Here is an 11,849-nt window from a genome sequence, read left to right on the forward strand (position 1 = left end):
CATCAAACTAAACATTAGGAACACCTTTTATTGTGTTGCCCTCACAACAGCCTCAATTTGTCAGGGCATGGACTCTACAAGGTGTCGAAAGCGTTCCACAGGGATGCTGGCCCATGTTGACTCCAATGCTTCCCACAGTTGTATCAAGTTGGCTGGGTGTCCTTGGACCATTCTTGATCCACACGGGGACTGTTAGTGTGAAAAAACCAGCATTGCAGTTGACACTCAAACCGGTGCGTCTGTCCCCTACATAACCCGTTCAAAGGCTCTTTTCTTGCCCAATCACACGCCTTAAAGCGTAATACTTCTTTAACCTGTCTTCTCCCCTTCATCTACTGATTGAAGTGGATTTAACAAGTGACCTCAAAGGGATGATAGGATTCATCTGGTCATGAAAAGAGGTGTTAATGCCTTTCTTGGACTCCCATCCAAAGATGGAAATGAAAGAGGGGCAGAGAAGTTGAGAGGTTTTTCAATAAAAAATGTTTTATAAAAGGGTCAAGGAGTCGAAGTAGCTGGCTGCTTTTGAGAGAATGAGTGGGACAAACTTACACAAACACGGGTTCAAGTGGACAAGAAACAGGAGGACCTCGAAAGGAAGAAACCAAAAACAAAGCCAGAAGAGGCTGCAAGAGCAGAAGCTAAAACAAGAAAAACCTATGATTGATTTTGAAAAAATGCAATGGTCCTGCAACAAGTGGAAGTGTTTGTATGCGTGTGATTAACTTCCACTTTAGTGTCCAGTTCCACTGTACCCCTTTAACATAAACTATCCCACAAGAACTGGAAAATGAAGTTTTGCAGGTGAAAACAGCAGATAAGGATACGGAGCTGGTTTTATGAGTTGATGTGAAATAATGACATTCACCAGACAATAAATGAGTCATTGGACACCATGACAGTTTGTTTAGATTTTCCTTTATTGACATGAAAAATTAAATACAAATGAAGAAGTGGCGAAGATTAAGACTTGGCGTCAAGGTGTGGTCTAGTACTGTAGCGTTGCTAAAAGCCCTTCCACCCTAAAGCTACTTCAAAAGGGCTTGTATATCTGACCTTTGCAAAACTGCAGTAACCGCCTGACCTGGCCTTTGTTCCTAAGTACTGTAAATCAAATGCAGACTTCTTACAGTTGGTTCAAGTGCCAGGTTTGCTTAAAAATCTAGTGCAGTCAACGTGCTTTTCCTGTGTTATATATTTCCACACTGAGGTTGGAATAATATTGTGAAATTCTGAAAGATTATAATGCCGTTTTAGTAATAAGGGCTATTTGAAAAAACCGCCTGAAATGTCATTCTGTGATGAGAAAGTTTTGGCTTGCCTGGTGACATCAAACATGGTCTTGAGTGGGGAGGGGAAAACGGTCCTATCAAAATCCTTGCTTGAGAAATGGCTCTTTGCTATTTGTTTCTTTTTGACCATTTTAATTGAAAACAAATCACAGTAAGGTACTTAAATTGTTACCCAGAAACAATTTTAAATGGAGATTAAAAAAAACAGCTGCATTGGACCTTTAATGGGACTTCTCTTACTCCCATATAGTTATCTTTAACACCGCCCCCTACTGGTCTTAAGTCGTCCATAACAGATGCTCCAGAAGAACACCTTCACTGTCCTTATCCATTCACCTTTTGCATAATTCCTCCCTGCTACTAACTACAGCACAGTACACTATCGGACAGGGAAAGTAAGGCCAATGCTTAGTCTAGCAGATAGGACCTTTGGGAACTCAGCCCTCAAAGCCATATCTTTGTTTGGGCTCGCAGAATCCTCGTCTCGGGCCCTCGAGCCAAGCATAACTGTGCACCGTTCTGTATAGGACAGGAATGTACTCGAGTTTCCATCATGGCGTAAATGCAGATGGCGACTTCCCCAGAGTTTGCTTAAAAACCCGGGCTTTCTAAGGCTGTGAGGATGGCAAAAGAGTGTAGCAGAGAGGGGGGGAGCGTCTTTGTGCTCTAATTTTAACCAAACTTTTTTGCATCTCCTATACACAATTTAAAAAGCTGCATTATCCATTTTAAGATACATCATCTGGTCTGAGCTGTAGTGACTGCCCTTTAATTTAGATCTTAGCTTTCTTTACACATTTGTTACAGATGTGTTTCATGACTCTACCTGGGTTGTAATGGGTCTTGGACAACTCAGCTGCGGCAACCCACCAACTGCAAAGGATTTCCTGTCTGGTGCCTCAATTGACATTTATATTCTATTCTATGGTTTTGCGAAGCGTGACTAGTACTGCCACCTTCTGGCCTGGATGTTCAAAGGAAACAGTGTGAGGGGTGGGTTTGGCATTGAGGTGGCAGGGGCACAATCCCCTAACTCTCTGTGTGTGTGTGTGTGTGTGTGTGTGTGTGTGTTAGGGGTTGGCTTAATGCAAAGAAGGGCAGGCTAAAATCATAGGGAGATCATGGAGACTAGGGTAAGTTTAGATGCCGCTATAATATGGCACAGTCCGAATCATCCTTTTTCTCCCGTCTCCTCGAACCTCCCGGCTGGGCCGCCGCTTGACCTCTCACCTTGAAGCAAAACAAACCGTCATAGAGTAAGGAAGTGGAGAAGCTTCTATGTAGGTATTTTGTGATGATCAATGGGACTTTTTCAGCAGATGTGAATCAAAGATAACAGAAGCCCAGTACCAGAAAAGTACAATAATGCTCTGTGGTGAGAGAATGTGTTTTCTGCTCAAATAAATTGTAGTGTAATTGAAAAAGCACCAGTGGGCACTGTTTCTTTACCAATCGCCTATACCAGTGGTCAAACTTTTTACAGCAGGGACCCCACTTTTTCCACCAGAATTTCTGGGGACCCCATTTTTTACCACAATAATTTCTCGTGACCCCACCCCAAATCGAATGACAAATCTTCAAAATCTGAACATGTAGATTTTTACATCAAGAAATAACCTTCAATTCATTACATTTTCATTGCTTACCCAAATTAAAACAAATAAATACATTTACTCAGTTACATTTTTCAAATCTTTCTCAAAAACATTTGTATATTATGCCATACAATAATCTTTACTTTTACATTTTAGTTCTTAAAGTTTGTACAAAAATAAATATGGCGACCCCACTGCAGTTCCCCCTCAACTTTGAATACCACTGGTCTATACTGGTGTATTGTATTTATCTTTCATACTGTTGAAGTATTGAATTAAAGCCTAAAGAGGAGTCTCTTTCCTTCTAGTATATGCCCAGACAGTGTGGTTGGTTACCTGCTGTGCTGGGGCCTGGGAGGGACCTCCTTGTTGTTGTTGCTGCTGCTGGTACTCCTCCTCCTGCAGCTGTCTGGCCAGGTCCAGGTCACTGAGGGGCCCCGGGGCCACCCCCTGCTGCTGCTGCAGAGACATGGCCACCAGGTAGTCCTGGCAACCAAGCATACACCACAGGGTGAGTGAACGTGTAGTCATGGAAATGTGCAGAGAGGCTTAAATCCTTAATATCAATGCATGATTCCCTGTACATAGAGATCTCAAGTTAGGATCAAGTTAGACACAGACAGTGTGGCAGTTCTACCCATAAAAAACCTTAATAAGTATCTAGATGCAGCTTAAGATACGGAGATTGTCTCAGTAGTGCATTAGATACTGCATCTGGGTGCTTCTCAAATAACAGGTATCCTCAAACTGAAACCGGTGAGGCTGTGTGGTGGAGTGGGGGGGGTCACTGACCTGGTCGATCTGTCTCTGCTGCTGCTGGGGCGTGAGGTCTTCGGGCTGTGTCACGGGGACGCTCCTCTGGGGCGGGTGGCACAGGCGGAAGTCTGAGTCGCAGAAGTTGCCGTCACCCTCCACATTGTGCAGGCTCTCCCACACCAGCCCCCCCTCCTGCAGGAAGCCCTGGTCTGTCACCAGCAGGTACAGGTGGCCCTGTGGGGTCAAAAGTAATTCACTGGAGGGGAGTGAGCAACGTTTTAGAGAATGTTGTGCTACTGCAGGGCACCTGAGGAGGGAACGTTACAGAACGTGCTACGTGCCTCATGTAGAATAGTCTGTTCTATATATTACATTTCTATCTGCAAGGTTCTATATGTTACACCCTATAGATTGATAAACACACACACTATAGATTGGTAAACAAACACACGCACCTTGTGCTTTATCATAGTGCTAAAGTGGTTGTTTCTGAAGAACACAGACAGCTCGCCCTCCTTGGCCGTAGTGTTGAGTTCACAAAGTCCATGATACGACAGCTGGGTCGCTGTGGACTCCAGAAACTGCTCTGCCACCAAACCTGACAGCACGGAGATGGAGAAGTAGAGGCATAATAAAGCAAGGGGAATGGTTGTATTACAGAGGAAATGGCCAAGTGAACATGTATGCTTGTGAGAAAGAGGGGGGAGAGAGTACAGAATGCAATTGGGATTAAATGATCAACTTCCCATCAAGACCCTCGTAAATAAAACCAGTTTATTAGAGCTGGGCTTGAATTGAAGTCTGAACCACGTGTAGCTCACCAGGACAAGGGTTAGTGACAACTCAAATGTATGTGAAGTAAGGATTTGGAAAGTCCTGTACCTTCACTGACACGGCTGCTGTTGGCCGAATGCTTGTAGTCAATGATCTTCTCTACCAGCTGGTTGTAGCTTAGCTTTCCCACCGCTGCCACCATCTCAGGGCTCTGGAGAAAGAAAATATTTTGAAACTGATGCCCAAAACAAGGGATTTGGGGCATTAATTGTGAAAGGAGGGCTTTTACCTTCACATGTTCTACATTGTCGCTTACCTGAGGGTCCACCAGCCAGCCATGGTAGAGTGGGATGTCCAGCAGGTCAAAGGCGATACACTCTGGAGTGTACTCAAAGTCTGACACGCCCGTGAAGCGCACGTTGACATCAAGGCCCGTGGACAGCTTTGGCAGGACTGCCATGGCATCGCTCATGTTCTGCGGAATCAAAGATAAAAATACATATCATATAACTAACTATACAGAGGTTGGAAACTGAGTTGGAAACCAGGGTCAGGGGGTTACTTCCGTTTCGATTACAGTCGATTCAGAGATTGAACGAAGGTTAACTTCGTGAATTGGAGATCAGACCATTTTGAATTCATATTTTGAGCTGGAATGGAATCGTACATGCATGACACGTAGAGTTGGTTGCACAGAAGGCCAGTATCAGCTGTTCCTAGATTGATTTCTCATATGGTTAACACCACGGTTCCAGTGACATGTACGGTATGGAAATTAGATTGATGTGCGAAGAGGCAAAGTGGATATGCAGGTTAATCTTGTTGTACAAAATTCACAAGGGCTTGTAAGGGACCGGCACTCAATCATACCGGTCCACATCGGTTTTGCCTATAGTTTCTTTATCACTGTCGAGCAGCGAATGACAATCCTCTGAGCTCAGCCATGAATAATGAACCAGATTGTGGTTATACACACCCACAGCTCTGATGTCAGAAAACAAAAGCTTTCCAGTCGAAACAGCACATCTAATTGAGCTTCAAGTGTCAGAGCCAGGTGGTTGGATCATGGTGCTTACAACACCAAGGACAATGGGTTTGATTCCTGCAATCAGCCACACATACTGAATAGAATGGGCTGACTGTAAGTCACATTGTATTAAAAAGCTGCTAATGACCACATCATTAAGTTAATTGGCTGCATCCACACAGGCACCATCTTGCCACCTTGGTACAGTATAGTATGTTTTAATCCTTGTTCCCTAAACTCCTTATTCTTGTACTCTAGTGGCAGCTGGTGAGGCTTAGCATCGATGACACAGCTGATTTTACTGTGAGAACAGCCCCTGTGTGGCTTCTGCCTCTGCAGTGAACTCCGCTTCCCCTTAAAAATGACTCAGTCTCAACCACAAACGATTTTGTGCCACACAGCTACAAAATAGATAAGACAGCACCTGCAGAAAAACACGCATGCGCACAGCTTCAGAAAAATGTTCTGACAACACACATAAGTGAGTGTCAAGTAAGTGGACAGACACCGGCCTGAGTTTGTGTGTTAAATACAGAGGTGAGTTTACCTGCTGTGTTTGTGTGTTAAATACAGAGGTGAGTTTACCTGCTGTGTTTGTGTGTTAAATACAGGTGAGTTTACCTGCTGAAAGTTGAGCTCCATTCCCTCAGCCTTCTCCCTGGGTTTGATGGACAATACACACTCTCCTGTGGCAGAAACATCAGAAAGACAAATTGTGGGTTGTTTAACGATAATGTGGTTCTCAGACAGTCAGAGACCAAACAGGAATGTGTGTTATAATTTATTTCCCCTATGGTAATGGTCAGATTTATCAAATCTGCTAGATATTTCAATGGCGTAAGCCCTTGGCTCCTGGAGCACAGGGCCAGGGATGAGCTTTTGTTTACGGCCTGATAATAAGCAACCTCTTTAGTTGCCTGTTCTTTCATGCATTGGTTGCATTTTCATGTGCCAGTGACAACCTCAGTGTATAAATGTGTGAAAAATACAATAGCTTCAGTGTTAAAGTCTGTATGGAAGTGCAGATAATACACGTAATAATAATACACATGTTTCTTACCAAGGTGAGCCATCAGGTCCTCTGTGGTGATAACTTCTGTCTGGGCAGGTAGCTTGGCCTGGGGACAAATCACACACACGATTTTCATTCATAAGCCCTTTCCTTGATCCATGTTTGTTTATCAACAGATTCTGTGAAGTTGGATACAGATGTTATTGGAAGTTATAACATTAGAATGAATGGTGCTGGTCAAGGAACAATCGAGGCCTGGACAAATATACTTGACTCTGAAGAACGATCTCAGCTAAAGCCTAACACACATAGAAACAAACTATAAAGCCCAACACGTACACACACATATATATATACCTATTTGTATCTTTTTACTTTCAGGCCCACGGGAATGGGTGGAATGGGGAGGGCTTTTTCTCTTCTGAGTGAAATAAATATATGTGGAAGAAATGTAATATGAAGGGAATATGAAATTATATATGAATTGGAATACTGTACCTCTAACCCCCCCCTAACAAAATAAATTTAAAAATAAATTGAAATTGTCACAAAAAAAATGCATTCTCTGACACAGACATGCGGCCCTTCATAAACTTTAATTCTGCGTTGCTTGATTTTAAAAGCTAAAAGTGACAGACTGCTTTCATGTTGATAGTACAAACAAGATTATTGGATTCAGAAGTCCTCTGTCCTCTCTTAATACAACTCCCCAACATGAACCTGTAATTCCTGACTCTAGAAACTTCCCTCCCTCCAGTGTCATATCACTAATTCTGGCCTGCCTACACACCTCGGCTGTGTCATCCTCAGAGTGTGTCAATCTCATCCTTATTCTCAGTCACCTTAAGAAGGCCACTGAAGTCCCTCAACAGCAAAAGTGCATCTCAATAGCCTAAAGTGGCTTCCTCTCTTGGCTCATTTCTTTGATCTGCACCGATCTGGACCAGTGAATGCAAAATCCCCCAATAGTCCTCCAATATAGTGCTTTCCCCTATCATATGGTTTGACATCAGTGCAGATGAAGTAGGCCTAAAGCCACTTAAGACGATTGAGATGCGTAGTCACGGACCCCATTAGTCCCAGCTAGCTGGTTCTACAGTCCGACTTTACCTTCCAGCGCAGAAACAGGGTGTTCATGATGGCGAGCAGGGGACAGGGCCCGTTCTCACTCTGTGTGATGATGGGGGTCTTCTTCTCTTTCCAGGTGATCCACTTCACAAAGTAGTAGGCCGGCATCATGGGCTCTAGGTCCGCGGCGGTGGCCCCTCCTGTGGCTGCGGCAGCAGCGACGCCAACCAGGACATCGTCGGCCAGGCAGGGGACGTCGGCAGACAGGGAGCTGCCCTCGACGCCCAGGGCAGAGTAGGAGGACAATGGCTCGTCGTTCCCGTTGTTGCCCTCAAAGAACTCTAGGCTGGGGATGGAGAAGGAGGCGGAGTCGGTGGTTGCTGACTGGCTATACTCGTCTGACCTTCCAAATGTGGCCTCCGAGCTCTCCCCGTTCCCTTCTGTCAGAGTTTGGCTCTGCAGGGTGGATCGAGCGTCTTCTGTCGTGCCGTTTTCAGACATGGCCGCACACGTGGTGGTTGGTGTGAGTGAGGTTTCCCTGTATCTGTCAAAACCTTCTGCTTCCATAATTGGAGTCTTAACTGATGGGTCTTTGGTGGAGTCTTCATGGTCCAAGGGCTCTGCTTCGTGAATTTCTTTAGCCGCAGACGATCCTGCTGTAAGGCCGCCCTCTTTAGAAATGGCCTCTGTCAGAGAGCAGTCATCTTTGACAACGCTCAGGAGATCTCCTCCAACTATCTCTGTGCCAGAATCCGCCATAGCTGGGCAATGTTCAATGTAGCACTTAATCAACTGAAAATAAGGCCAAGTCGTCGGTAAAGACTACTTCAGGCTTAGGTTGTATACGAATAGAAAAACAAACTCAGCCCTTTACATTAAGTATATTCCCAGATTTAAAAGTTGGCAGTGACCTTATAGGTGAACCTTGAAGGAAATCTTGATGATCAGTTCCCTGGCATTCCTGAGTAACAGTGTCCTTAGTTTGCAAGACGGGGTTGATGGATGGCTACAGCAGAATCCACAGTGGCTCTGTCTGTTTTATGTCATACAGACTAAGAGAGAGTGGATTTCATACGGCCTTAAATATCTACTTGCACATTTTCTTTCAGTTCAAGTGTGGGATGTCATAACAAATAGGCTATCTTTTCAACATTGCACATGGGCTTCTGGTAAATTTAGTGCAAGTGTAAAACTACAAGCTTTCCTCCAACAAAAAATAAATAATTATCTTTACACAAAATATATATACACACATTTAAACTTTAACAACAAATATCTTATAGATCATTTTCAGCACTGCCGCTGTCCATTAACGTTATAGAGTAAGATACCTACAGCTCCCTGTCAAATAGGTTTGGTTTGATAGCTTCTGGCAAGCTACAGCTGCAAACTAGAGCAAAGTTATCTTTGGGGGGATGCAAAACTTATCTAACTAGTTATAAAAGTTGTGCTTTTCCTGACGATACAAGGGAATATACCAATTGAAGACTGACAGAAAAGCTGCAGCGAAAACAAGTGAAGAGCGGGATGGCGCTAGTCAAGCTTGCCCCTTGTCTTGTGACATGAATGACTCGTAGGTTTTTAGGTTATTAACGCGGCATGGTTGTCATCTTAACCTCGTCCCAGAATGCGAGTAACCATACTCTTAAATTGTACCAGACCTGCAAGAAAAAGATCAGTGATCAGTCCGTGAAATAATACGCTATTCTCCAACAACACATCTCATTCCTGACCCTGGGGTTGACAAAATACTGAGAACGGAACTATAAAACCGTGGTAGAAAATATTGCATCTGTCAAGTGACACCAGAACTGGCTACTGACCATAGCTTGCTAACGTTATACCCTCGTGTTGACGCTCAGAAGTTGGTAGCGCCCATCACTAACATGCAACAAATATCTTGATGATGGTGGCAGCTTGTTAGCTTGCTAGCTGACCAGCAGAAAATAAAACAACTTACCATCAAAGCCAGTTGACAGCGTAAATTGGCAAAACGTCGTGAAATTTAGACAGGTGTTGGTCCAATCAAGAGCAAATTGAGATTTTTACGAAAATATACTGACCGACTTGTCCACATTAACGAGCTTCGCTGGCTGACAACGGGCATGATATTTACATTCCACGGTCTCTTCGCAATCTTGACTTCGCTTTACTCCACTTCCTCTACCAGTCTGTAAACAATGATGTCACGAGCTGTATTAGCCACAGGGGGGAAACTATTTTTTAGATGTCAAGCACCAAGTTACATACATAAAATACATGGCGTATAATATGCCAACCAAAGATATTTCAGAAAAACTGAAGAAAAAAACATAGCAAATATGCGAATTAATTTAAAAAACAGCTACCTTAAATTATTTTGAAGTTAATCTTCATGGGGACACAAGTGGTTGGAGTACTGAACTGCAGGTGTTAATATACTGGTAGTGTTCATAAGCATCATGTCTTCTTCTTGCTGCGTAGTGCGCAGCATTGCAGAGACAAAAGTCTAAAATGTGTTTGTATTATGGATTATAAACTGGGTGGTTCGAGCCCTGAATGCTGTTTGGCTGACAGCTGTGATATATCGGCAGCGTAGCCTAGTGGTTAGATCGTTGGGCCAGTAACCGGAAGGTTGCAAGATCGAATCCCCGAGCTGACGAGGTACAAATCTGTCGTTCTGCCCCTGAACAAGGCAGTTCCTAGGCCGTCATTGAAAATATGAATTTGTTCTTTAACTGACTTGCCTAGTTAAATAAAGGTAAAAAAATAATAATATCAGACCGTATGTCAAAATGCCTATTTTTACTGGTAACTAGTTTATAATAGCAATAATGCACCTTGGGTGTTTGTGGTATATGGCTAATATACCACCAGGCACTTCGTGCTTAAGAACAGCCCTTATCCGTGGGATGTTAGCATATACCACACCCCCTCGGGCCTTATTGCTTAATTATGTCACATACTGTGTGTGTATAAAGACTATAAACACCTGAAGTGAATAAAATAGTATATTTGTCAAATTCTCACACAGCTTAATTGTTCCATTTATTGTCTTGACCATCAATGTGATTCTAATAATAGGATTTGTGTTGGCAAAATGTAGAATACTTAGCAAAGTTCTGGAAATATTTTCTGTTGATGTTGTCATTAGGCAAAAAGCAAGGGACACATACATAGCCATAGGAGCTCTGAATAAATATATTATAATTATTTTGAAGCGTATTTTTGTTTTGTTTTTCGGGCTGCTCTAGAGTTTAATCACTATATCCTACCTTGACGCTCAGAGACGCAGGATCGTGATTAAAAGTATACATTTTGACTTGATAGCTAGCTAGGTAGCTGGCTGTTTGAATTCAAATCATGTGGCATTTTGTTTAATCTGTTTGGAACTATTACACCATGGACAGCATGCTGTGTCCAGAGGTAGCAGAGGAAGTTCAGGGACTTGCTCCTAACCACTTCCAAATTGTGGTATCTTTTCGTGAGCTTTTTAGCAGCCGTGGCATCACCCAGGTGAGTGCTACATTCCTGGCAATTGAGGACCAGTACCAGAGGAGTGGCTCTAATGGAACGACTGACCATTCCCGAGAAGCAGGTGTGGTGCGTTGTTAACCTGTTTTTTGTTGTTGTCAGATTGTCATTGTTTATCCTTGCCTGTCCCATCAATGCCCTCTCTATTGAACCTACGATGAACCTAGACTGCCTTTCCAGCCCCAAATGCCTCAACTTCATCCGAAGCCGACTGACTTTCAATCTCCATCATTAACATGTTTTGTTTGTTTGCTTCTTTTTTTTTTGATTCTTTGAAAATCGCAATATAAGTTAAAAATGTTATTCATCAATATACCTAAGTATGCCTAGTACGCTAGATCTACTGCGTAGCCTAGGCCTACGATGTTATTTGTTCGTAAATGTTTTGAGACATTTTTAAGAGGACCACAATTCAAACTTTTTTTAATGTCATTCTCGATCATTTTACATGCATGTGTGGTTGTATTATGTTTTAACTTATCAAATAAATATATATATATATATATATATATATCTACCACACAGTTCTGTAGTGGATTGCTTTTTGGCCAACTCCGTTTGTGACATCATGAATTTAGTGGAATATTTACCCGCGTTCCGAGTCTTTTCAGTGAACCGGCTCATTGCCTCCGTTAAGCTAAAAGAGCCGCTCATTTGGCGCCTAAACGGCTCTTCGTTCAGTAGCGCTTTAAAAAAAAAACATAAAACCATGAAAACCATGCAAATATCAAATTGAAGCCAACAAAGTTACCTCCCATTGTGTCAGATTGTATGTATTCAAATATTTTTTTTTACCGGAGCATATTATTAGA

General features: G+C 42.9%; 1 protein-coding gene across 3 annotated transcripts; it reads right to left on the reverse strand.

Moving 5' to 3' along the window:
- Nucleotides 1-896: 896 nt before the first annotated feature.
- mindy1 (MINDY lysine 48 deubiquitinase 1) lies at nt 897-9,798 on the reverse strand. Of its 3 annotated transcripts, XM_021560473.2 has the most exons (10): nt 9,485-9,798; nt 7,567-9,185; nt 6,505-6,562; nt 6,066-6,130; nt 4,734-4,892; nt 4,526-4,628; nt 4,099-4,241; nt 3,680-3,877; nt 3,224-3,373; nt 897-2,522 (listed from the first exon to the last, which is right to left on the reverse strand). In XM_021560473.2, exons 2-10 carry the CDS (start codon nt 8,281-8,283, stop codon nt 2,442-2,444), a joined length of 1,674 nt encoding a protein of 557 aa, XP_021416148.2. In that variant the 5' UTR covers nt 8,284-9,185; nt 9,485-9,798; the 3' UTR covers nt 897-2,441. The 3 variants fall into 3 exon arrangements, with proteins under 3 accessions (XP_021416148.2, XP_036827582.1, XP_036827581.1); XM_036971687.1 differs by lacking the exon at nt 7,567-9,185 and having other exon boundaries at nt 9,588-9,798; XM_036971686.1 differs by lacking the exon at nt 7,567-9,185.
- Nucleotides 9,799-11,849: the final 2,051 nt, after the last annotated feature.

This window comes from Oncorhynchus mykiss, chromosome 32 (genome assembly GCF_013265735.2).
Source record: "Oncorhynchus mykiss isolate Arlee chromosome 32, USDA_OmykA_1.1, whole genome shotgun sequence".
NCBI lineage: Eukaryota > Metazoa > Chordata > Actinopteri > Salmoniformes > Salmonidae > Oncorhynchus > Oncorhynchus mykiss.